Source organism: Oncorhynchus clarkii, chromosome 21 (assembly GCF_045791955.1).
Source record: "Oncorhynchus clarkii lewisi isolate Uvic-CL-2024 chromosome 21, UVic_Ocla_1.0, whole genome shotgun sequence".
In the NCBI taxonomy this organism is placed as follows: domain Eukaryota; kingdom Metazoa; phylum Chordata; class Actinopteri; order Salmoniformes; family Salmonidae; genus Oncorhynchus; species Oncorhynchus clarkii.
The window spans coordinates 41,013,792-41,035,708 of NC_092167.1; the positions used below are offsets into that span (position 1 = coordinate 41,013,792).

Here is a 21,917-nt window from a genome sequence, read left to right on the forward strand (position 1 = left end):
CTGGTCATCAAGCTCGAGACCCTGGGTCTCGACCCCGCCCTGTGCAACTGGGTACTGGACTTCCTGATGAGCCGCCCCCAGGTGGTGAGGGTAGGTAACAACATCTCCACCCCGCTGATCCTCAACACTGGGGCCCCACAAGGGTGCGTTCTGAGCCCTCTCCTGTACTCCCTGTTCACCCACGACTGCGTGGCCATGCACGCCTCCAACTCAATCATCAAGTTTGCAGACGACACTACAGTGGTAGGCTTGATTACCAACAACGACTAGACGGCCTACAGGGAGGAGGTGAGGGCCATCGGAGTGTGGTGCCAGGAAAATAACCTCGCACTCAACGTCAACAAAACAAAGGATATGATTGTGGACTTCAGGAAACAGCAGAGGGAGCACCCCCCTATCCACATCGACGGGACAGTAGTGGAGAGGGTAGTAAGTTTTCAGTTCCTCGGCGTACACATCACGGACAAACTGAATTGGTCCACCCACACAGACAGCATTGTGAAGAAGGCACAGCAGCGCCTCTTCAACCTCAGGAGGCTGAAGAAATTTGGCTTGTCACCAAAAGCACTCACAAACTTCTACAGATGCACAATCGAGATCATCCTGTTGGGCTGTATCACCGCCTGGTACGGCAATTGCTCCGCCCACAACCGTAAGGCTCTCCAGAGGGTAGTGAGGTCTGCACAACGCATCACCGGGGGCAAACTACCTGCCCTCCAGGACACCTACACCACCCGATGTCACAGGAAGGCCATAAAGATCATCAAGGACAACAACCACCCGAGCCACTGACTGTTCACCCCACTATCATCCAGAAGGCGAGGTCAGTACAGGTGCATCAAAGCAAGGACCGAGAGACTGAAACAGCTTCTATCTCAAGGCCATCAGACTGTTAAACAGCCACCACTAACATTGAGTGGCTGCTGCCAACACACTGACTCAAATCCAGCCACTTTAATAATGGGAATTGATGTAAAAAAAATTATCACTAGCCACTTTAAACAATACCACTTAATATAATGTTTACATACCCTACATTACTCATCTCATATGTATATACTGTACTCAACACCATCTACTGCATCTTGCCTATGCCGTTCTGTACCATCACTCATTCATATATCTTTATGTACATATTCTTTATCCCTTTACACTTGTGTGTGTATAAGGTAGTAGTTGTGGAATTGTTAGGTTAGATTACTCGTTGGTTATTACTGCATTGTCGGAACTAGAAGCACAAGCATTTTGCTACACTCGCATTAACATCTGCTAACCATGTGTATGTGGCAAATAAAATTTGATTTGATTTAACACAGTGTCCAAAGAAGGGCCAGATGTATATAGAATGGTGTCGTTTGCTTTGAGGTGGATCAGGGAATCACCCGCAGCAAGAGCGACATTGTTGATATATACAGAGAAAAGAGTCGGCCCGAGAATTGAACCCTGTGGTACCCCCATAGAGACTGTCAGAGGTCTGGACAACAGGCCCTCCGATTTGACACACTGAACTCTGTCTGAGAAGTAGTTGGTGAACCAGGCGAGGCAGTCATTTGAAAAACTAAGGCTGTTGAGTCTGCCAATAAAAATATGGTGATTGACAGTGTCAAGCCTTGGCCAGGTCGATGTACTGTGCAGCAGTCTTAAATATTTTATCGATGGTGGTTATGATATCGTTTAGTACCTTGAGCGTGGCTGAGGTGCACCCGTGACTAGCTCAGAAACCGGATTGCACAGCGGAGAAGGTACGGTGGGATTCGAAATGGTCAGTGAGTTGTTTATTAACTTGGCGTTCGAAGACTTTTTAGAAAGGCAGGGCAGGATGGATATAGGTCTATAACAGTTTGGGTCTAGAGTGTCACCCCCTTTTGAAGAGGGGATGACCGCGGCAGCTTTCCAGTCTTTAGTGATCTCGGATGATACGATAGGGAGGTTGAACTGACTGGTAATAGGCGTTGCAACAATGGCAGCGTTTTAGAAAGAGAGGGTCCAGATTGTCTAGCCCAGCTGATATGTACGGGTCCAGGTTTGGCAGCTCTTTCAGAACATCTGCTATCTGGATATGGTTGAAGGGGAGGCTTGGGCAAGTAGCTGCGGGGGGTGCGGAGCTGTTGGCCAGGGTTGGGGTAGCCAGGAGCAAAGCATGGCCAGCCGTAGATTTATCGGTGGTGACAGTGTTTCCTAGCCTCAGTGCAGTGGATAGCTGGGAGGAGGTGTTCTTGTTCTCCATGGACTTTAGTGTCCCAGAACTTTTTGGAGTTAGAGCTACAGGATGCAAATTTCTGTTTGAAAAAGCTAGCCTTTGCTTTCCTGACTGACTGCGTGTATTGGTTTCTGACTTCCCGAACAGTTGCATATCGCGGGGACTGTTCGATACTATTGCAGTCCGTTACAGGATGTTTTTGTGCTGGTCGACGGCAGTCAGGTCTGGAGTGAACCATGGGAAATAGCACAACGCTTACTACCCTGTAACACGTTAAATAGCTTGAGTTCCCTTAGATAAGATAAGGCATTAGGAAACCTTTCTTCCCACAATGCAATGCAACAGAGCAAAATATCTTGTTTCCCATATAGGTATCTATTGTATACAGGGCCAGTAAATACATTTCTCTTCTCCCGAGAGAGTCATTTCAGTAAGTGACTACTCTGTTTTCTGAACAACAAACTATACCAAACAGAGTCCTGTTGCCATGGGGATGGAGCAGCCGTCTTTCGGGCGTCTGTTTGGTTGCCCTGCCTCTGTCAGGGGGTTGATTGTTTGGAGCTGGGCAGAGAGGCAGGTACCACCTGACTTGCCTAGTTAAATGAAGGTTAAATAAAAAAAATACCATAAAATAGCGACATTTGATGGATGGAATGGAGACTCGTTTTTATTGTTGTTTACGTTTCGCTTACAAGGCCTTTACAAGACGAGGACTCATCATGCAGCTAACAACATTGACAAAGAAAATTCTCCTGTCTAAGGTCTCATATCTACCCCATTTGGTTTGTTTTTCTGTAGTTACCTGATAACCTATGATTCTAAGACAATGGTTTTACTGTAAATCCTCTGAATGAGAGGAAGTCTGACGCACATAAATGAGAAAAACGGTATGATTCTTGGAAAGACAAAATAGAGGCCAAGCGGGACGGAGGGCATTTGTCTGGTTCTCATCACACAATTTAATGCAATCAGCTCTCAACTGTGTCTATGCTAAGTTTTTAGATAGGCCTCCTAAGGCATCTCTGTGTTTACAATATGCATGTTTATTTGACGCTGTGTGTGACACTGCGTGTGTTGTTCCCATGTGCATACGCCTGTGTGTTCCGCTGTTCTCTCCATCTTTCTAGTAGTTGAAGTGTGTGTGGGTGCGCGCGCCAGAGCGAGCACTGTGAGGGTGCAGAGGTTACTGTTCATTGTGAGAGCTGAGCCTTTTCACGATACCCTCACCCCAGACTCTTGTGATGCATTCCTTTGTGACGTCAAACATGGCACGCCCGCTGGGCTGCCAGGCAGATGTCTACAGAGGGAGGGATCCAGAGTGTGTTTGTGGGTGAAACCGAGAGAAAGCAAGAGAGACGCAGAAAGAAAACATGCACTTATACTCTGAAATAAACAGAAAGTGTCTGAAAATAGCACAAAGCTTACTTCCCTGTAACACTTTACATTCTTCCATAATGCCGACTCTCTCTGTCTGGACTTTGGATGCCTGTCATTCACCCTGAAGATGCCCATTTGGGCAGTGAAGAAAGAGGGCATGGGGTTGGTCAAATCCTACCGCATGTTTGGCTTATTTCCAGAGCTTTAACCTCTTCATCTCACACCAGAGAGAGCATATCCACACCAGAGAGAGCATATCCACACCAGAGAGAGCATATCCACACCAGAGAGAGCATATCCACACCAGAGAGAGCATATCCACACCAGAGAGAGCATATCAACACCAGAGAGAGCATATCCACACCAGAGAGAGCATATCCACACCAGAGAGAGCATATCCACACCAGAGAGAGCATATCCACACCAGAGAGAGCATATCCACACCAGAGAAAGCATATCCACACCAGAGAAAGCATATCCACACCAGAGAGAGCATATCCACACCAGAGAGAGCATATCCACACCAGAGAGAGCATATCCACACCAGAGAGAGCATATCCACACCAGAGAGAGCATATCCACACCAGAGAGAGCATATCCACACCAGAGAAAGCATATCCACACCAGAGAGAGCATATTGGATGTGCATGAACCCATCATAGCCTGCATTGTTTTAATATTATATTCCCCCGGGAGAAATGATGGTGCCTGTAAGTGTGACAGAGTCTATTTAAAACAAGTTGTTGGTTTGTTTTGTTTAGAATTTGATTATAATTTATTTTTTTATTTTTTTAGGCCTTATCAATAATTAATTTAATCTTGCTTATTGACGATGTTCGGCATGTCCTCGCTCAGCCATAATGTTATTTACAGTAGGCCTAGCCCCTATATCAGTGTGAATGGTATTGAAACCATACAATTCTTTTAGAACAATGTGGACTGCAAATGGGTTCAAGTTAACATATAAAGTCTACATTTTTATTTAGTTCCTGTAAGCCATTTAACAAACTATAACGGACTAACATTGGAATTAGAGTTGATTCCAAGGCAATACATAAAATACTGTAAATACACAATCTGAAGCAACCACATATTTTGCCATGGAGTACGTTTTGATTGGCCGGTGAGGAGACAATCCTCGGCACACCCACAACTTGTTTATACTTAAAAACACAGCCCTTTCACTGCATCGCAGTGCCAGCTGTGCCACCAGAGACTCTGGGTTCTAGCTGTGCCACCAGAGACTCTGGGTTCGCGCCCAGACTCTGTCGAAGCCAGCCGCGACCAGGAGGTCCGTGGGGCGACACAATTGGCCTAGCGTCATCCTGGTTAGGGAGGGTTTGGCCGGTAGGGATATCCTCGTCTCATCGCGCACTAGCGACTCCTGTGGCGGGCCGGGCGCAGTGCACGCTAGCCAGGTCGCCAGGTGCACGTGTTTCCTCCGACACATTGGTGGGGCTGGCTTCCGGGTTGGATGCGCGCTGTGTTAAGAAGCAGTGCGGCTTGGGTGGGCTGGCTTCCGACCTTCGTCTCTCCCGAGCCCGTACGGGAGTAGTAACTACTAACAATTGGATACCACGAAAAGGGGGTAGTGATAGTGAAAATAGCCAAATATTTCTGACACACCCCTGAATCTGTAGTGTTTCCTCCTGCGCCTAAATGTGCCATTGTATTAGGTTTGTTAAAATAGAGCCATATGTCGTAACGTTATCAAATAATTAACTTAGTTTGTAATTACATGATTCAATTAATCAGGTGATCATTAACTCAGTAACCTGGGGCACTTTGGGAAACGTTTGTTAAATGAGTTTCCATTTCCCAAATTAACTCAAAGAATATCAGAATATAGATTTTTACAGCAGTCGCTAATCAATTAATTTCCTTTACAGTCTCATCCTGAACGTCACATAATTCGTAACACAAACCCGGCTCTCACTAAATCATTCCGTACCACACCAATTGAGTTGATTATTTATTTATTAACAAGCTAAATGATAATATACACAAACACACAGTCTAGGCTATTGATTAGAACTTAGTACAATGAAACAGGTCTCTAGCGGGCCAACATAATATGACACGTGTTACACAAGATGGGGATTTAGAAAGAGAGGGAGAGAGCACGAGAGAAAAGCACACTTGGATACATTTGTAAACTATGCTTAGTTTAGCTCTAACACCTTGCCCCGAACTGCCGCTCTAATGGGTCAGCGTTATAATGATGTAATTACTTGTTGAAGGTCTCCATTGGGTATCTCTTCGTGGACCGAGTTCTTCTTAGGAGGTTTAGCCGACAACCTTCTCGGGTGGCGGCACCTTCTTCGTTACCGGGTGTAAGTCTCTGATTGTCCACACAATGTCAGTGTCCTTTCTCTTAGTGGTCTGTTCCCTCGCACTCGTTTTGTGAGAGTGGACTTCTGAGGAGTCTAATCAGCCGTGTCGACGCTCCCAGCTTGGGTAGGAGGGACGTGTAGACAACCGATGATTTGAAGAGAATAACTGGCTGGTTCTTCTTCAATTCCCCTTTTTTAGATACAGTAATCAACCGTAGCCTTGATTGTTTAGAGGTTCCTTTGCCCTCTTCCTCGTGTTGCGTTTGTGGGGTTGCGACTGTCTTAGATCGCGCAGCAGCTGTGGTCCGTTTTAGTCTGATATGTAAATGAACTCATGTTTTATACCCCAGGGTAGAAGGGGGCGTTTCCGTCTTTATGACTATTATACTTTCTCTGGGATGTATATAGTTACGAGGCATTATCTTTGATCTGGACATTTTCTGCACAACGCTCAGTATGTAAACATCATGTATATATTATGAAAACTCTTCAAGTTACACTGTTTTCGTTATAACGTCCTCATTTAACTTTTAATAACATAGCAGAAACAACATTCATTTTCATATTCCATCTATCGTTGTTACCTCCATTTCGGCTGATGAAATATATTGTCCCAAAGTCCATTTATTACATGTTACCGTTCTGAGGTAGATTATCCATAGGCCCACCATACATTCCAACCCTCCACATTGAGATGAACATTGAGAGGGGTCATAACCCCCCTGTGATCCATGGTAACCTGACCCGGACAGGCCAGTCATGACACATAATATATTATCAGTGTAAAACTACAATGTTGGGTTGTTAAAATAGAGCCCATGGGGCCCCCCCGAGTGGCACAGCGGTCTAAGGCACTGCATTGCAGTGCTTGAGGTCATCACTACAGACCTGGGTTCGATCCCAGGCCGTGTCACAACTGGTCGTAACCATAGGGTGGCGCACAATTGGCCCAGCTCCGTTTGGGGAGGGTTTGGTCGGGGGGCTTTTCTTGGCTCATCGCGCTCTAGCGAGCTGGGCGCCTGCAGGCTGACTTCAGTCATCAGTTGAACGGTGTTTCCTCTGATACATTGGTGCAGCTGGCTTCCGGGTTAAGTGTGCGGGTGTTAAGGAACGCGGTTTGGCGGTTCATGTTTCGGAGGACTCATGACTCGACTTTCGCCTCTCCCGAGCCTGCTGGGGAGTTGCATCAATGAGACAAGATCGAAATTGGGGTGAAAAAAAGGGGGTAAAATAATAAAATACAATAAAATAGAGCCCATATCTTAGCCGTCTAAAACGACAACGTTGGTTTGTTCTTTGTATTATAAGTGTGACCTCACTGATCTAAGAGTAAAGGGGAAGTGTGCGTGTGCGTGTGCGTGTGCGTGTGTGTGTGTGTGTGTGGCTTAAGACTTGTCTTGCATGGAAGTTTCTCAATTATGCAGGAAAAGTGCTGAATCCCCTTTTGCAATGATGCATTTCATTGGATTATAATTACTCAATGCATTTAATAGTTTAATAAGAGTGCTGAGAAAATCTTTCTTAATTTTTTCATTCCCACTTTCCTTTGAAGCCAGTACCAGTGTAAATTAGGGCTGACCCCAAATAGTTGACTGGTCGATTGTTTGGTCGACCAGAGATTGTTTTAGTTGAGCAGTAACAAATATATGTACAGTATTTGCGCCCATCTCAGTGAACTCATCCATGATGGAGGCCTCGACTAAAAGCCCAGTTATGCTTGATCCGAAAATGTGGTCGTCGCCTCCAGAGGCCACATCGAGCTCTGTACCGCATCGCCATGCGCCTCCCAAATGTTGTGACAATGCAGAGGGCTCTGTATAGCTCCGCATTGACATCCTGTATAAACACAAACTCACTTCCTTGACAACAGCGCTGCACTTCTCTGGGACGGGCAAGAAGTATGAATGCCCTGACGTATCATCATAAACGCTGCATGGCCAATGCAGACTTGGGATTGACCATTCGCCCAGATGCACAATGCACATCCCGCTCCAGAATGCGCTCTCTCCCGCCAATTTGTGCACATTTATTGTTACATAGCTTCATTGTGTGAATTGTTTGCATTGGATTGTTGGTGTATATCAATTCCCCATTACATACCGTGCATTCTCAACCTATGTCAGGATGGGCCTCCCGGGTGGCGCAGTGGTTAAGGGCGCTGTACTGCAGCGCCAGCTGTGCCATCAGAGTCCCTGGGTTTGCGCCCAGGCTCTGTCGTAACCGGCCGCGACCGGGAGGTCCGTGGGGCGACGCACAATTGGCCTAGCCTCGCCCACTTTAGGGAGGGATTGGTCGGTAGGGATCTCCTTGTCTCATCGCGCACCAGCGACTCCTGTGGCGGGCCAGGCGCAGTGCACGGTGTAGCCTCCGACACATTGGTGCGGCTGGCTTCCGGGTTGGATGCGCGCTGTGTTAAGAAGCAGTCTGGTTGGGTTGTGTATCTGAGGACGCATGACATTCAGCCTTCGTCTCTCCCGAGCCCGTACGGGATTTGCAGCGATGAGACAAGATAGTAGCTACTACAACAATTGGATACCACGAAATTGGGGAGAAAAAGGTCAAATTATTAAAAAAATTAAAAAAGCTATGTCAGGATGGATGGGGAGTGGTGCTGCACAGCTATTTTCAGGTCTCTCCAAAGATGTTTGATCGGGCTCAAGTCCGGGCGCTGGGCGCTGGGCCACTCAAGGACATTTAAAGATTTGTCCTGAAGCCACTCCTGTGTTGTCTTGGCCATTGATCATCCTTGAGATGTTTCTACAACTTGATTGGAGTCCACCTGGGGTAAATTCAATTGACTGGATATGATTTGTGTGTGGCACACATCTATATATTGACAGTGCATGTCAGCACAAAAAACAATCCATGAGGTCGAAGGAATTGTCCTTGGAGCTCAGAGGCAGGATTATGTTGAGGCACAGATCTGGGGAACGGTATCAGCGGCAGGGACTGTGAGTAGTCAGGATCGAGGGAATGATGAACGGAATGATGTCCTTTTGGAAGGTGAACCTTCTCCCCAGTTTGAGAACCTGCTCCAGAGCATTCAGGACTTCACCAAGGATCTCTCTGTACTTTGGATCTCTCACCAAGGATCTCTCTGTACTTTGCTCCGTTCATCATTCCCTCCCTTGTCATTTGTTTGGAGCGCTCCTGTCAATGTTGATTTAAGGATGCTCATGCATAGAAGTAGGCCTATAGGCTACCTGGGGATCTGATAGTATTTCTGATTGGCTTAACACACCACCACTAATGACCTGTGGAGCTTCTCAAAGTAAGGTTTTCTTTATCTCAAACATCAAACAAACACAGTCTGTTTTACATCCACTGAGAATAACAATAGTTCCTCAATGTTTTTTAACAATCTTTCCAGCTCTCTCCCTTTCCATATCCACTCCACATAAAAGGGAATAATGTCATGCTCTGATCCAGTGGAAACATCATAAAGTAAAACTCATTTTGGGTGCTGGTACTGCTTATATTTAGGTGCAGGATCTCCACAATACTTTTGAGCTAATATTCTATAAGAGGAACAGGAGCTCAAGCAGTTGAAAATGTGAGGTGCAGGTACTCAGCTCCGGTAAGCTCCTGCCCAAGTAGAGCACTGCTTCTTATCCATTGTGCAAATAGACCTACAGCTGTGTCTGTCATGAGCTCACTGGCACTGGAAACTCTGAGGGCCCAGAATATTTTATACAATGTTGCAAGTTCACTAGGCAAGCTTCGGGCCAGACCCAAGTTGAAAGTTGATACAATGTTTGAAGTTTTTTGCAGACAGGCCATGTGTAGCCAATATGATTGATAGGATATTTATTTTTATCAGCATATTTTCTACCTGCAGGCTGCAATGTTTTTATTTGTTCGCTTTATGTAGGCTATTTGTCATAGTTGGCAATGGCAATAGAAGTAACTTTTTAGGTTTGTATCATTTTCATTTAGATTTGGATAGAATGTTGATTAACCAAATGACAATGATTTTGAGATATGAGATATTATAAATTAAATTAAACTGTTTCGCGAAAATGTGCATATGAAAACCGTAACTGGCATGCAGATCGGTAGATTGGCATTCATTATGAGAGAGGTTGCCTTCTCCTCGTGTAGCCTGTTACCGGCAAATTCAGGAGAGGAATGACAGAATCTGGAAAGCCAGCAGGAGCGGGAGGAGAATAGTTTGGTCAGGTTTTTTTCTTCTGGTTATCTAGATCTCTGGCACCCTCTTGAGGCATTTGTCTTATTTCATCAAACCGTAAGCCATATAGTTGATTTTATTCAAAAACATAGTGTGTCTATATATTGAAAAAAACACTTTTTTTTTTTACCAATCAATTTGTTCGAAAGAACAGACGACTTTCGGTTGACAAATATTTTTTTTCGTCGGGATTGGCCTTGCGTAAATATGATTCAGGTTTCACTTCTCTTTTCTTACTGTCACTTTCCTGATAGCTGCTTTATTGAGGAATGTTTTTACTTCACTATGACTGATATGTGGTTGTTGTTCCTACCTTAACTTGAATTCTCTAACTGTAAGGGGCGGAAGGCTGGATCGTGGTTAGACCGTTGGGCCAGTAACCGGAGGCTGGATCGAGTCCCCGAGCTGACAAGGTCAAAATCTGTCGTTCTGCTCCTGAGCAAGGCAGTTAACCCACTGTTCCCCAGGCACCGATGATGTGGATGTTGATTAAGGCAGCCCCCCCCCACCCCACACACCTTTCTGATTCAGAGGGGTTGGGTTAAATGCAGAAGACCCATTTCAGTTGAATACATTCAGTTGGACAACTGACCTTTCCTCTTGAGTCGCTCTGGCAAAGATCATCTGTTACATGTCTAAAATGTAAAGGAGGATAAAAACGTCTCTTTCTTTCCTTTCTCTCTCCCAGTCCTCCTGGCCCAGCCTATGGAGAATGATTGTATGGAAGGGATAACTCTGAAGATCACAGACTTTGGCCTGGCACGGGAGTGGCACAAGACCACCAAGATGAGCACAGCGGGCACCTACGCCTGGATGGCACCGGAGGTCATTAAGTCCTCAACCTTTTCCAAGGGCAGTGACGTCTGGAGGTAAGATTGTGTGTGTGTGGTAGAGCAGTGCAGAAGCAATATCCAGCAGTAAATAGCTACATACCTCTACCGTTACAATGATGACGAGAGATGAGATCTTCCCTGCTACAATAAGGGTTACATTACAATACAGATAAATGACGAGTATATTTAAGGGCCATTACTGTTGTGTGTGTAGGAACCTATCCTCCACCTTCTCTGACCGTGATGGAATAGAGGGATATGTTGCAGGAGGGTGCAGCCACGTGATAGCAGCAGTGATACAATAGAAGGATATGTTGCAGTAGGGACACAGCCATGTGATAGCAGCAGTGATAGAATAGAAGGAAGGATATGTTGCAGGAGGGACACAGCCATGTGATAGCAGCAGTGATAGAATAGAAGGATATGTTGCAGAAGGGACACAGCCATGTGATAGCAGTAGCAGCAGCACTTCATAGCCTGCTTTGTGTGAGACGTGTCGTGCACACTGTCCTATTGGCCACAAGTACGGAGAGAGCGAGAGAGGAGGGTGGAAGGCCACGCTGCAGACCTGACCGCAGCCCTTTTATCTGTGAAGGGTGTGTCTGTGTGTGTGTGTGTGTGTGGCCAAGCACAGGATGTACATTCAAAATAGCACATCAACACACACAAATATCTCTCTCATACTCTCCTTGGACATGTCACTATTCCCAAACAAGCTTCTTCCATTTTACCTTCATAACAGATACTTTGCATATCTTAATGAGAGGGTTGTGGAACCTGCTATGAAAATTAAGGGGTAATCTTGACCCCCCCCCCCCCCCCCCCCCCTCCCTTATTCTTTATCATCCATCTCCCTGGCTGCATCCCAATTGGCTTCCTATTCCACACAGGGCTCTGGTCCAAAGTAGTGCACTATTTAGGGAATAGGGTGCCATTTGGGACGCTTCCTGTTACTACTTCATCATAAAGCTGTAGATCTCAGATGATGAGGTAAAAACAGAGGAGTGGAGTGGCACAGTCTCTGTTGGATATCTGACCATATGACATTCTCCCAATCTTCTTCTGGATCATCCAAATGCTCTCTAGCAAACTTCAGACGGGCCTGGACATGGCTTAAGCAGGGGGACATGTCTGGCACTGCAGGATTTGAGTCCCTGGCGGCGTAGTGTGTTACTGATGGTAGGCTTTGTTACTTTGGTCCCAGCTCTCTGCAGGTCATTCACTAGGTCCCCCCGTGTGGTTCTGGGATTTTTGCTCACCGTTCTTGTGATCATTTTGACCCCACGGGATGAGATCTTGCGTGGAGCCCCAGATCGAGGGAGATGATCAGTGGTCTTGTATGTCTTCCATTTCCTAATAATTGCTCCCACAGTTTATTTCTTTAAACCAAGCTGCTTACCTATTGCAGATTCAGTCTTCCCAGCCTGGTGCAGGTCTACAATTTTGTTTCTGGTGTCCTTTGACAGCTCTTTGGTCTTGGCCATAGTGGAGTTTGGAGTGTGACTGTTTGAGGTTGTGGACAGGTGTCTTTTATACTGATAACAAGTTCAAACAGGTGCCATTAATACAGGTAACGAGTGGAGGACAGAGGAGCCTCTTAAAGAAGTTACAGGTCTGTGAGAGCCAGAAATCTTGCTTGTTTGTAGGTGACCAAATACTTATTTTCCACCTTAATTTGCAAATAAATTCATTAAAAATCCTACAATGTGATTTTCTGGATTTTTTTTCCTCATTTTGTCTGTCATAGTTGAAGTGTACCTATGATGAAAATTACAGGCCTCTCTCATCTTTTTAAGTGGGAGAACTTGCACAATTGGTGGCTGACTAAATACTTTTTTGCCCCACTGTATATATAGAAACAGCTCTATCATATTTTTGTTGTAAAAAAGTGTCTTTCTACCCTATTTGTCTTTATGCATGCTTTATAGATTCATAGTGCACTTCCATGAGCGCCATATTTATTACAAATAAATAGATACATAAATAATAATATATTGCATAGTTAACTTCCCTCCACTTCAGCTGTTGATATCATTTGCATGCTCTGACCAGTGTGTGATGCTATACATACATAAAACAAACCCCTCCTTGAGGTGCCCCAGCCATTCCACATATTTGTTCTAACACTGGCACATCTGATTCAGCTTGTCAATCAATGGCTTCATGATTAGTTGACTAATTGAATCAGGTGTGCTAATACCGGAGACGGCGGAGGAAGGGAGATATCCCACACACTGTTTTTTTCTGATTCAATGAAAGTCAATGAACTAAGTCAGGGGTTCTCAAACCTCTCCTCGGGGACCCCCGGCCGTTCCATGTATTTTAACTAATCCACAGCTAGCACACCTGATTTGAAAATGTGAACTAATAATCAAGCCCTTGAATAGGTGAATCAGTTGAGTTAGTTCAGGGCTACAACAAAATTGTGAACTGTCTGGTGGTCCCGGATGAGAGGTTTGTAGAATCCTGTAGAATCCATCTGCTATTGCATTGGTGTCTATGGGAGACCCACTCCTGTTTTTTCAATGGCTAACAGCCTGAAGGAACTATCTTCATTTATCCATCATCTTTGCTAATACTAGAAGGACCAGGGACTGGCTTGATAAACTGCCCTAACTTTTCATTGAATGCTCCTTGCTCTCCCTCTCTCCTCCCCAGCTATGGTGTTCTATTGTGGGAGTTGCTGACAGGGGAGGTTCCCTACAGAGGGATAGATGGTCTGGCAGTGGCCTACGGGGTGGCCGTTAACAAACTCACCCTCCCCATCCCCTCCACCTGCCCAGAACCCTTTGCCCAGCTCATGGCAGGTAAGAGTCCTGTGTGTGCTCATGCGCATACTTGTGTGTGATGAATTTGGTGTTACCATAATGCTCTCTTTCTCTCTTTCTCCATTTCCTCAAACCTGGAGAAGAAATATGAAATGTTCTGTATAATGTTACATTTGGTCACATCCAGGAAGAACACGCTGATCAGCTGGTTATGTTGTGTAATGTATTTTGGCTGCCGTTCATATATCTTCTGAAGGATGTTGTTGGTTTGCGGTTGTTGTTGATTTGCTGTGCCAGTTGTTGGTGGCGGTTCCGTTTGATAAAAGCACAAAAGTCACTCCCAATTATTGTAATGGTATCAGCCTTGACAATGCCTGGCCAAAATTCAGCGAAAATGCTACGAAATTGTTGGAGAGTTGTTTGTGCTTGAATTGTGTCATGACCTGAATGTAATCCTGCACTTATAAGATACAAGTCCCATGATTATACTTTGGTAGTGGAGCATCTATCATTTGCATGTTTTTATAATGTATCTTAACTAAGTGTTTCTGCCTTGACAGAGTGCTGGGATCAGGACCCACACCTTAGGCCCAACTTTGCCTCCATCTTGGTTCAGCTAACTGCTCTTGAGAGGCAGGTGGTGGAGGAGATGCCTCAGGACTCCTTTCATTCCCTACAGGAGGACTGGAAACTGGAGATCCAGGACATGTTTGATGAGCTCCGAGCCAAGGAGAAGGTGAGGGAGAAAGAGCCAGCTGTCTTTTCTATTAAAGAGAGGCTGGGAGAGTAGGATTGAATGATGATTATTTTGTGTGTCCGGGGGGGTGCGTTTGTGATGGATATGTATGTAGGACAATGAGTGCATGTTTATGCATGTGCACAGAACATTTTGTAATGGTGTAAGTGTGTGTTTGCGTGTGTGTAGTAAAACAATAATAACCAGTAATAACTCCAGGAGCTGCGTTGTCGCGAGGAGGAGCTGAAGCGCGCGGCGGTGGAGCAGAAGTCTCACGAGGAGTTCCTGAGGCAGAGGGAGCAGCAGCTGGCCCAGTGGGAACAGGATGTGTTTGAGAGGGAGCTCAGTCTCCTCATCCTGCACATGAACAACCAGGAGAAGCCCAACGTCAAGAAGAGGAAGGGAACCTTCAAGAAGCACAAGTTGAAGGGCAGTAAGAACGGAGAGAAGATCAGCATGCCTCAAGGTGAGGGGACGACCATGAAACTTGCTTGGGATGTCTTGAAATGTCTCTCTACAAACTTTCCAAAAAGGTTATTCGGCTGTCCCCATAGAATAACCTTTTTTGGTTTCAGGTAGAACCATTTTTGGTTTCAGTTAGAACCCCTTTACCCAAAAGGGTTCTACCTGGAGCCAGAAAGGGTTCTTCAAAGGGTTTTCCAATTGGGACAGCCGAAGAACACCTTTACATTCTAGATAGCTTTTTTCTTACAGTATGTACTTCAGCATTTTGCATTGAAGATTAAATGTTTGAGGTGACAGTACAGAATGTCACCTTTTTGATTTGAGTTTTTTTCATAAATATCTGTTTTGCCGTTTAGAAATTAAAGCACTTTATAGATCTAGTCCCTGCCATCTGTAAGTGAATTTATCCAAATACTTATGACACCTTGAAATGGGGGGACTAGACAGATATGTATGAAAATACCCTCAAATAAAAGGTCACATTCTGTACTGTCACCTCAAACATGTCATTTTCAATAAAACAATTCTGGAATATAGAGCCAATTTAAAATACATGTATAATAAAATAGATAAATACATAGGCGAATGTATATTGGTCAGATGGTTGAATGGTCGGTCGGTATGTGAGTCGGGCAGGCACATAGACAGAAAAAGAGTCAGTTAGTCTACAGTACATGTCATTCACCTCAGCTCACCTTCACTACTGCGTCAACTGAGTGTGCAGAAGAATCATATACCCGTTATCTGCTGTAGACTCACTTTCTCTTGTAGACCACTCCTATTGTCTACTGATAAGAAACTCACCATAGAAACAAACAATGCTGTACACTCATCATGCCTGACACAGAGGCACTCAGTTTCTCATACAGATGCTCTCTCTCTTTCCAAATGCACACAGACTTACTTTGTGTGTGTGTGTGTGTGTGTGTGGAGGCTGTGGAGGCTGTGGTCAGGCCATTCCCAGCAGCAGGGTAGTGATTTGGTGGTGGGTTGATGAAAGGGACATGGAGCTAACCCAACCACGCCTCTGGGCTTCCTGTCACTCCTGGCTGGCCGCTCGCTCTCTATCTCTCTCTCCTCCAACTCTAACTTCTTTCTCCCTTCCAGCTATATCTCATTCCCAGCTTTCTCTCACTCCCTGTCTCTCTCTCCCAGCTATTTCTTCATTTTTCTCCCAGCTCTCCCTTTACTTCTTGCCTCTCTCTTCTTCTCTCCCAGTACTTCCACAACCAATGTATCTTACTACGACAAGCTAGCCAAGGACAGATATCCTTCAGGCCTCATGTTTTAGTTTACTTTGGCCTCACAAATGACCATATTCTCACATATATTATCATATTCTCATGGCATGAAAGGGAAATTCAGACACCCATGCCACCACATAAAATATACATTTATTTCTAAGGTAAACAATCTTTTTGAAGACAAGCACGTTAGTTTCTTTGTCTTTGTTTGAACCAGGGTCGAATTCAGTGGGCCACACTGTAGCAAAGCACTTTTTACCTGTAAAATCAATGTGTTCTTATTGGATGAAGCTAAGGTGTAGTACCTCCCCGTTTTACTCTGTTTCAAAACGTTTCCTCCCTACTGAACAGGACCCAACCTCTTTAATTTATGATTTATTTTCTGTCTGTGTAGTCTGGTCTCACATCTGCTGTATGTCTCTTCCAGACTTTATCCATAAGATCACTGTCCAGGCGTCTCCGGGGCTGGAGAAGAGACGCAACTCTCCCGATCTGGGCACCGGCACCTCTCCCTCTTTCGGCCCACGCTTCCGAGCAATCCAACGTGAGTGTGGTCTTCATCCACCACACACTCTCAGTTCATACAGACACACACCCCTCCACCAAACACACATCATCCTTTTGTTTCACCTCTACACGCTCACCTCACCATGGCCTTACATTCTCTGCCTCTTTCCCTACAGACTTCCTCTCTCCCTCTTACACATCCTTTCGCAACAATAGCTGTTCCAATCCAAATATCCTCTCTTCCTTCCTTTTAACAATGGATCAACAGTGTATTTGCTTTAGCCTTTAGTTCTCTATCTGCAATGTCCTCTTTCTACCAGCTAGGGGAGTCTTTGCTCCATGTGCTACAATGACAGAAATCATCTCTGTATTTTTACATGCGTGTGCTGTTACACAATGTCTCTTTACTGAATAAGAAACCAGCTAAATTCATTGGTCTGTGTGTTACAGTGCTAAGTAGGAGTGGAGGGGCATTTGATTAACAGCACTGTTCTGGAGTTCAGCGCTAAAGACTAATTCCATTATAGTTTCCCCTTAGTGGGAGAATTCTCCCCATAGATAATGTCCTATACCACACCTACAGGAATTTTCTGTGTCCCAACAGACTGGAAGGCGTTTTCCTAAAATGCCTATAAAATAGGTCTATCCACAATGGTTGAGTTTAACAGCACAATATAGATTGCAATTTAATTTATATTAAATATTTTATTGGATTAGTGGTTTTCGAAAACATCTGTTTGATTCATTTATGCGTTTTAAAATGTGGGTTGGATTCATGCGTCTGTAATCATTTGTAGGCTTAATGGTACTTTTTAGGGCTCAGTGTGCGGTTGTCATTAAAATGTATTTCCTTATTTAGCAAACATCTGTGCTAGCTGTGTCACGGCAGACAATGACTTACTGAACCCAGGGGCCATATGGTTAGAATTTTGTTAGCATTATGTTAGCGCTTTAGCGTCTTAGCATCTTTGCACTGTATCAGCCCATAGAGATTGCAGCGACGTCGTGAATGACTAACGTGACAGCAGTTTGCATCTCAGAGTCAGAACCCCCTTTAGGACGGGATGCCTGTTGTGTGAAGGCGCTGCGAGAGCTGCTGAGTCATGCAGTCAGTGTTTGTTTAACATTAGCGTAGCTGAGTTAGCATCGCTAGCCCTGAGGGGATGAGAAAGTCTAAGTGTGCAGCACCAGGTGGAATATCACTTCTATTATTGCCCACTTTGATTCCCCCATTCTCTGTCACTCCATGCCTCTCCCCTCTATTCCCAAACCTCTCTCTTTCTCTCTCTTTCCAGTCAGCCCTAGTGAGAACAGCAGGGCATTTGGTCTGAGCTCCATGTGGCCCCTAGAGGCCCCTCCACACAACAAGCAGGCCAACGGGGACCGGCTGGGGCCCCACTGGAGGCCCCAGAGCCCTAAGAGCCCCAAAGTTCTGCGCCTCAGCCCACAGGAGAGCAGGTAGTAACCCCCTCCCTTACACTGACAACAAGCACATGGCTGAGCTCTGTAATCACCACTTCATTAAGTCAGGATTCCTATTTGACTCAGCCATGCCTTCTTGCCCGTCCAATATTTCCTCATCTCCCACCCCTTCTAATGCAACTATCCCTGATGCTCCTCCCTCTTTTTCCCCTGCCCCGCTACAAAGTTTCTCCTTACAGGATGTCACTGAGTCTGAGGTGCTAAATGATCACATGAAACTTGACCCCCAAAAAACCATCTGGGTCAGATGGTTTAGACCCTTTCTTCTTTAAGGTTGCTGTCCCTATCATCACCAAGCCTATCTCCAACCTTTTTAACCTGTCTCTCCTTTCTGGGAGGTTCCCATTGCTTGGAAGGCAGCCACGGTTCATACTTTATTTAAAGGGGGAGATCAAGCTGATCCTAACTGTTCAAGGCCTATTTCTATTTCCTGTTTATCAAAAATGTTGGAAAAACTTGTTAATAATCAACTGACTGGCTTTCTTGATGTCTATAGTATTCTCTCTGGTATGCAATCTGGTTTCCATTCAGATTATGGTTGTGTCAACTCAACCTTAAAAAGGTCCTCAATGATGTCACCATTGCCCGTGACTCTAAGCAATGTTGTGCTGCTATTTTTATTGACTTGGCCAAAGCTTTTTATACGGTAGACATTCTATTCTTGTGGGCCGGCTAAGGAGTATTGGTGTCTCTGGGGTCTTTGGCCTGGTTTGCTAACTACCTCAGAGTGTAGTGTATAAAGTCAGAAAATCTTCAGCCACTGCCTATCACCAATGGAATACCACAAAGCTCAATCCTAGGCCCCACGCTCTTCTCAATTTACATCAACATAGCTCAGGCAGTAGGAAACTCTCATCCATTTATATTCAGATGATAGTCTTATACTCAGCTGGTCCCTTCCCGGATTTTGTGTGAAATGCTCTCCGACAAGCTTTCCTAGTGTCCAACAAGCTCTCTCTAACTGTAACCTTGTTCTAAAAACCTCCAAAACAAAGGTAATGTGATTTGGTAAGAAGAATGCCCCTCTCCTCACAGGTGTGATTACTACCTCTGAGGGTTTAGAGCTTGAGGTAGTCACCTCATACAAGTACTTGCGAGTATGGCTAGACGTTGCACTGTCCTTCTCTCAGCACATATCAAAGCTGCAGGCTTAAGTTAAATCTAGACTTGTTTTCCTCTATGGTAATCGCTCCTCTTTCACCCCAGCTGCAAAACTAACCCTGATTTCAGATTACCATCCTACCCATGCTAGATTACGGAGACGTAATTTATAGATCGGCAGGTAAGGGTGCTCTCAAGCGGCTAGATTGTCTTTACCATTCGGCTATCAGATTTGCCACCAATGCTCCTTATAGGACATATCACATCACTGAAGTCTATACTCCTCTGTAAACTGATCATCTCTGTATACCCGTTGCAAGACCCACTGGTTGATGAATATTTATAAAACTCTCAGACCTCACTCCCCCCCCCCCCCCCCCCCTATCTGAGATATCTACTGCAGCCCTCATCCTCCACATACGTTCTGACAGTCACATTCTGTTAAAGGTCCCCAAAGTACACACATCCCTGGGTCGCTTCTCTTTATAGTTTGCTGCAGCTAGCGACTGGAACGAGCGGCAACAAACACTCAAATTGGACAGTTTTATCTCCATCTCTTCATTCAAAGACTCCATCATGGAAACTCTTACTGACCGTTGTGGCTGCTTTGCGTGATTTATGGCTGTCTCTACCTTCTTGTTCTTTGTGCTGTTGTCTGTGCCCAATAATGTGTGTACCATGTTTTGTGCTGCTACCATGTTGTGCTGCTACCATGTTGTTGTCATGTTGTGTTGATACCATGCTGTGTTATGTGTTGCTGCCTTGCTATGTTGTTGTCTTAGGTCTCTCTTGTGTTGTCTCGTTATAATTATTATTTTTTTTTAATTATCCCTGTCCCGGCAGGAGGCCTTTTGGTAGGCCGTCATTGTAAATAAGAATTTGTACTTAAGTGACTTGCCTAGTTAAATAAAGGTTAAATAAATCAAATCAAATCCACCCCTCCATACACACAGGGCCAGATATGAATCCGATGTGGAGCACTGTATTGGCTGAATCTGAAATATTATGTTTGTTCCAGTCTTTCAATGAGAGCCAAGCTTCTGGACATGGACAGCAATGAGAACGGAGAATCCAAGGATGACTTTGAGGAGTACAGACCCTCCACCCCTGTCCAAAACGGTATGCTCTTCACCACTACCAGAGTTACTTTACCATATTCACACAAAATCCACCTCTATCCTAACTAATTGGGTCATAGCTGATTATAAATTGTGCTAAATTAGTATTCTGTATGCATGAGCTGACCAACCAACCTACCTCTCTCTCTCCTCTCGCTCTCGCTCTTTTTCTTTCTCTTGCTCTCCTCAGGCTCCTCGGTGAAAGAGCCCCCAAGGCCTACTCTACCTCAGGGGGACTCTGGCATCGAGGAGGGGGTCTCCCCGGCCGGCTCCCCCAGGCCTGAGCACCGCTCCCTGGGAGGCTTTCTGAGGAGCACCCACCGGGCCCTCCTGGGCGGCGGCTCCCTCCTGGCCTCTGTGGCCCTGGGACGACACCTGGACGTGCCTCACATCCCTCCCAGGGTTCCCCCCCGGACTAATCCTCCGCCCCTGGACCACCACCACCTTCAGCAGGAGGTCCCCATCACGGTCCTCAAAATCCCCTCCTCGGAACCCCCGGTGGTGGATGACCTTATCACCTTCTCCAACTTGGAGCACCTCCCCCGGCCCCTCTTTGACTTCCCCTGCGCCCTGCACGCCCCCGGGGTGAATCCCCTGCCCCTCACTCCACCTCCGCCTCACCGCCGGGAGAGGGCCTGCCACAGGCACGCCCAGACTCCTCAGAGCCCCCGGAGCCCCCATTACCAGGTCCAGAGGCAGGCTAGCCCAGCAGACTGGGCCCCGTCCCACCACCACACCAATGGGGAGGCAGGCTGTGACGCCTGGGGCCAGGGGTCAGACAGGAGGAGGAGGTCCAGCCAAGGCCTGCTCTCTGCCTCTCAACTAGGTGAGTGTATATGCACATGTATATGCACAGATACAGACATATGCACGCAACACACACACACACACACACCCCACTTCCCCCTTCAGACTCCAGACAGGGGATTTTTATTATTTCATCATTACGAAGCAAAAACACACATCTCCCCCATATGTGTTGCGTGTGGCTTACTTAATAGCAGCTCTGACAGTTATAATGATGGTGGAGCAGGAGCTAAAGAGTAAAGGTAATAGATTCTCACAGTCAGTTAAGGGCTGTTTTAAAGAGTTGCCCTCCGGTGCCATTTTATATGTTAACTTCATATCTAGTCTTGTCTGTCAGACAACAGTGTTCTCTCTAAGGATGCCATCGTGGAACAGCCTCGAGCCCTTCATCAAGCCTGCCTCTGCTTGTAATGCTGCTAATAACTTGCATCTTCTAGTCAAGCAACTCATCACAAGGAGCACTTAGAGTCAAAAGCTAATAAAACAAATAACAACGCAATTACCGTACACCGTAATATGTTACGTTTTATTAGATGTAATGACATGAAAATAACAAGTTATTAATAACCTATTAATAACGTTTTTGCCAGCAACTTGTTTGGACAGAAATGGTATTACTAGAAGGAAGAAAATAAAAAATCTGAGAACACTGCTCAGCAATTTGACTATACTTTCATGGGTACACTCAGTATGTCTGTGTAATTGTATTTCTATGTTTCTCTAGGATGCGTCCCAAATTGCACCCTAGTTCCTATAC

At 45.5% G+C, this 21,917-nt stretch overlaps 1 protein-coding gene across 1 annotated transcript in view; it reads left to right on the forward strand.

The window, feature by feature from the left end:
- The window catches only part of LOC139379057 (mitogen-activated protein kinase kinase kinase 11-like), a 46,556-nt gene that overhangs the window by 16,706 nt on the left and 7,933 nt on the right, over positions 1-21,917 (forward strand). Inside the window, exons 2-9 of the mRNA XM_071121801.1 lie at positions 10,788-10,968; positions 13,591-13,739; positions 14,261-14,436; positions 14,656-14,902; positions 16,573-16,689; positions 17,948-18,110; positions 20,254-20,354; positions 20,544-21,179. Of these exons, the coding sequence (XP_070977902.1) occupies positions 10,788-10,968; positions 13,591-13,739; positions 14,261-14,436; positions 14,656-14,902; positions 16,573-16,689; positions 17,948-18,110; positions 20,254-20,354; positions 20,544-21,179 (1,770 nt within the window). The remainder of the gene's footprint in view (positions 1-10,787; positions 10,969-13,590; positions 13,740-14,260; positions 14,437-14,655; positions 14,903-16,572; positions 16,690-17,947; positions 18,111-20,253; positions 20,355-20,543; positions 21,180-21,917) is intronic.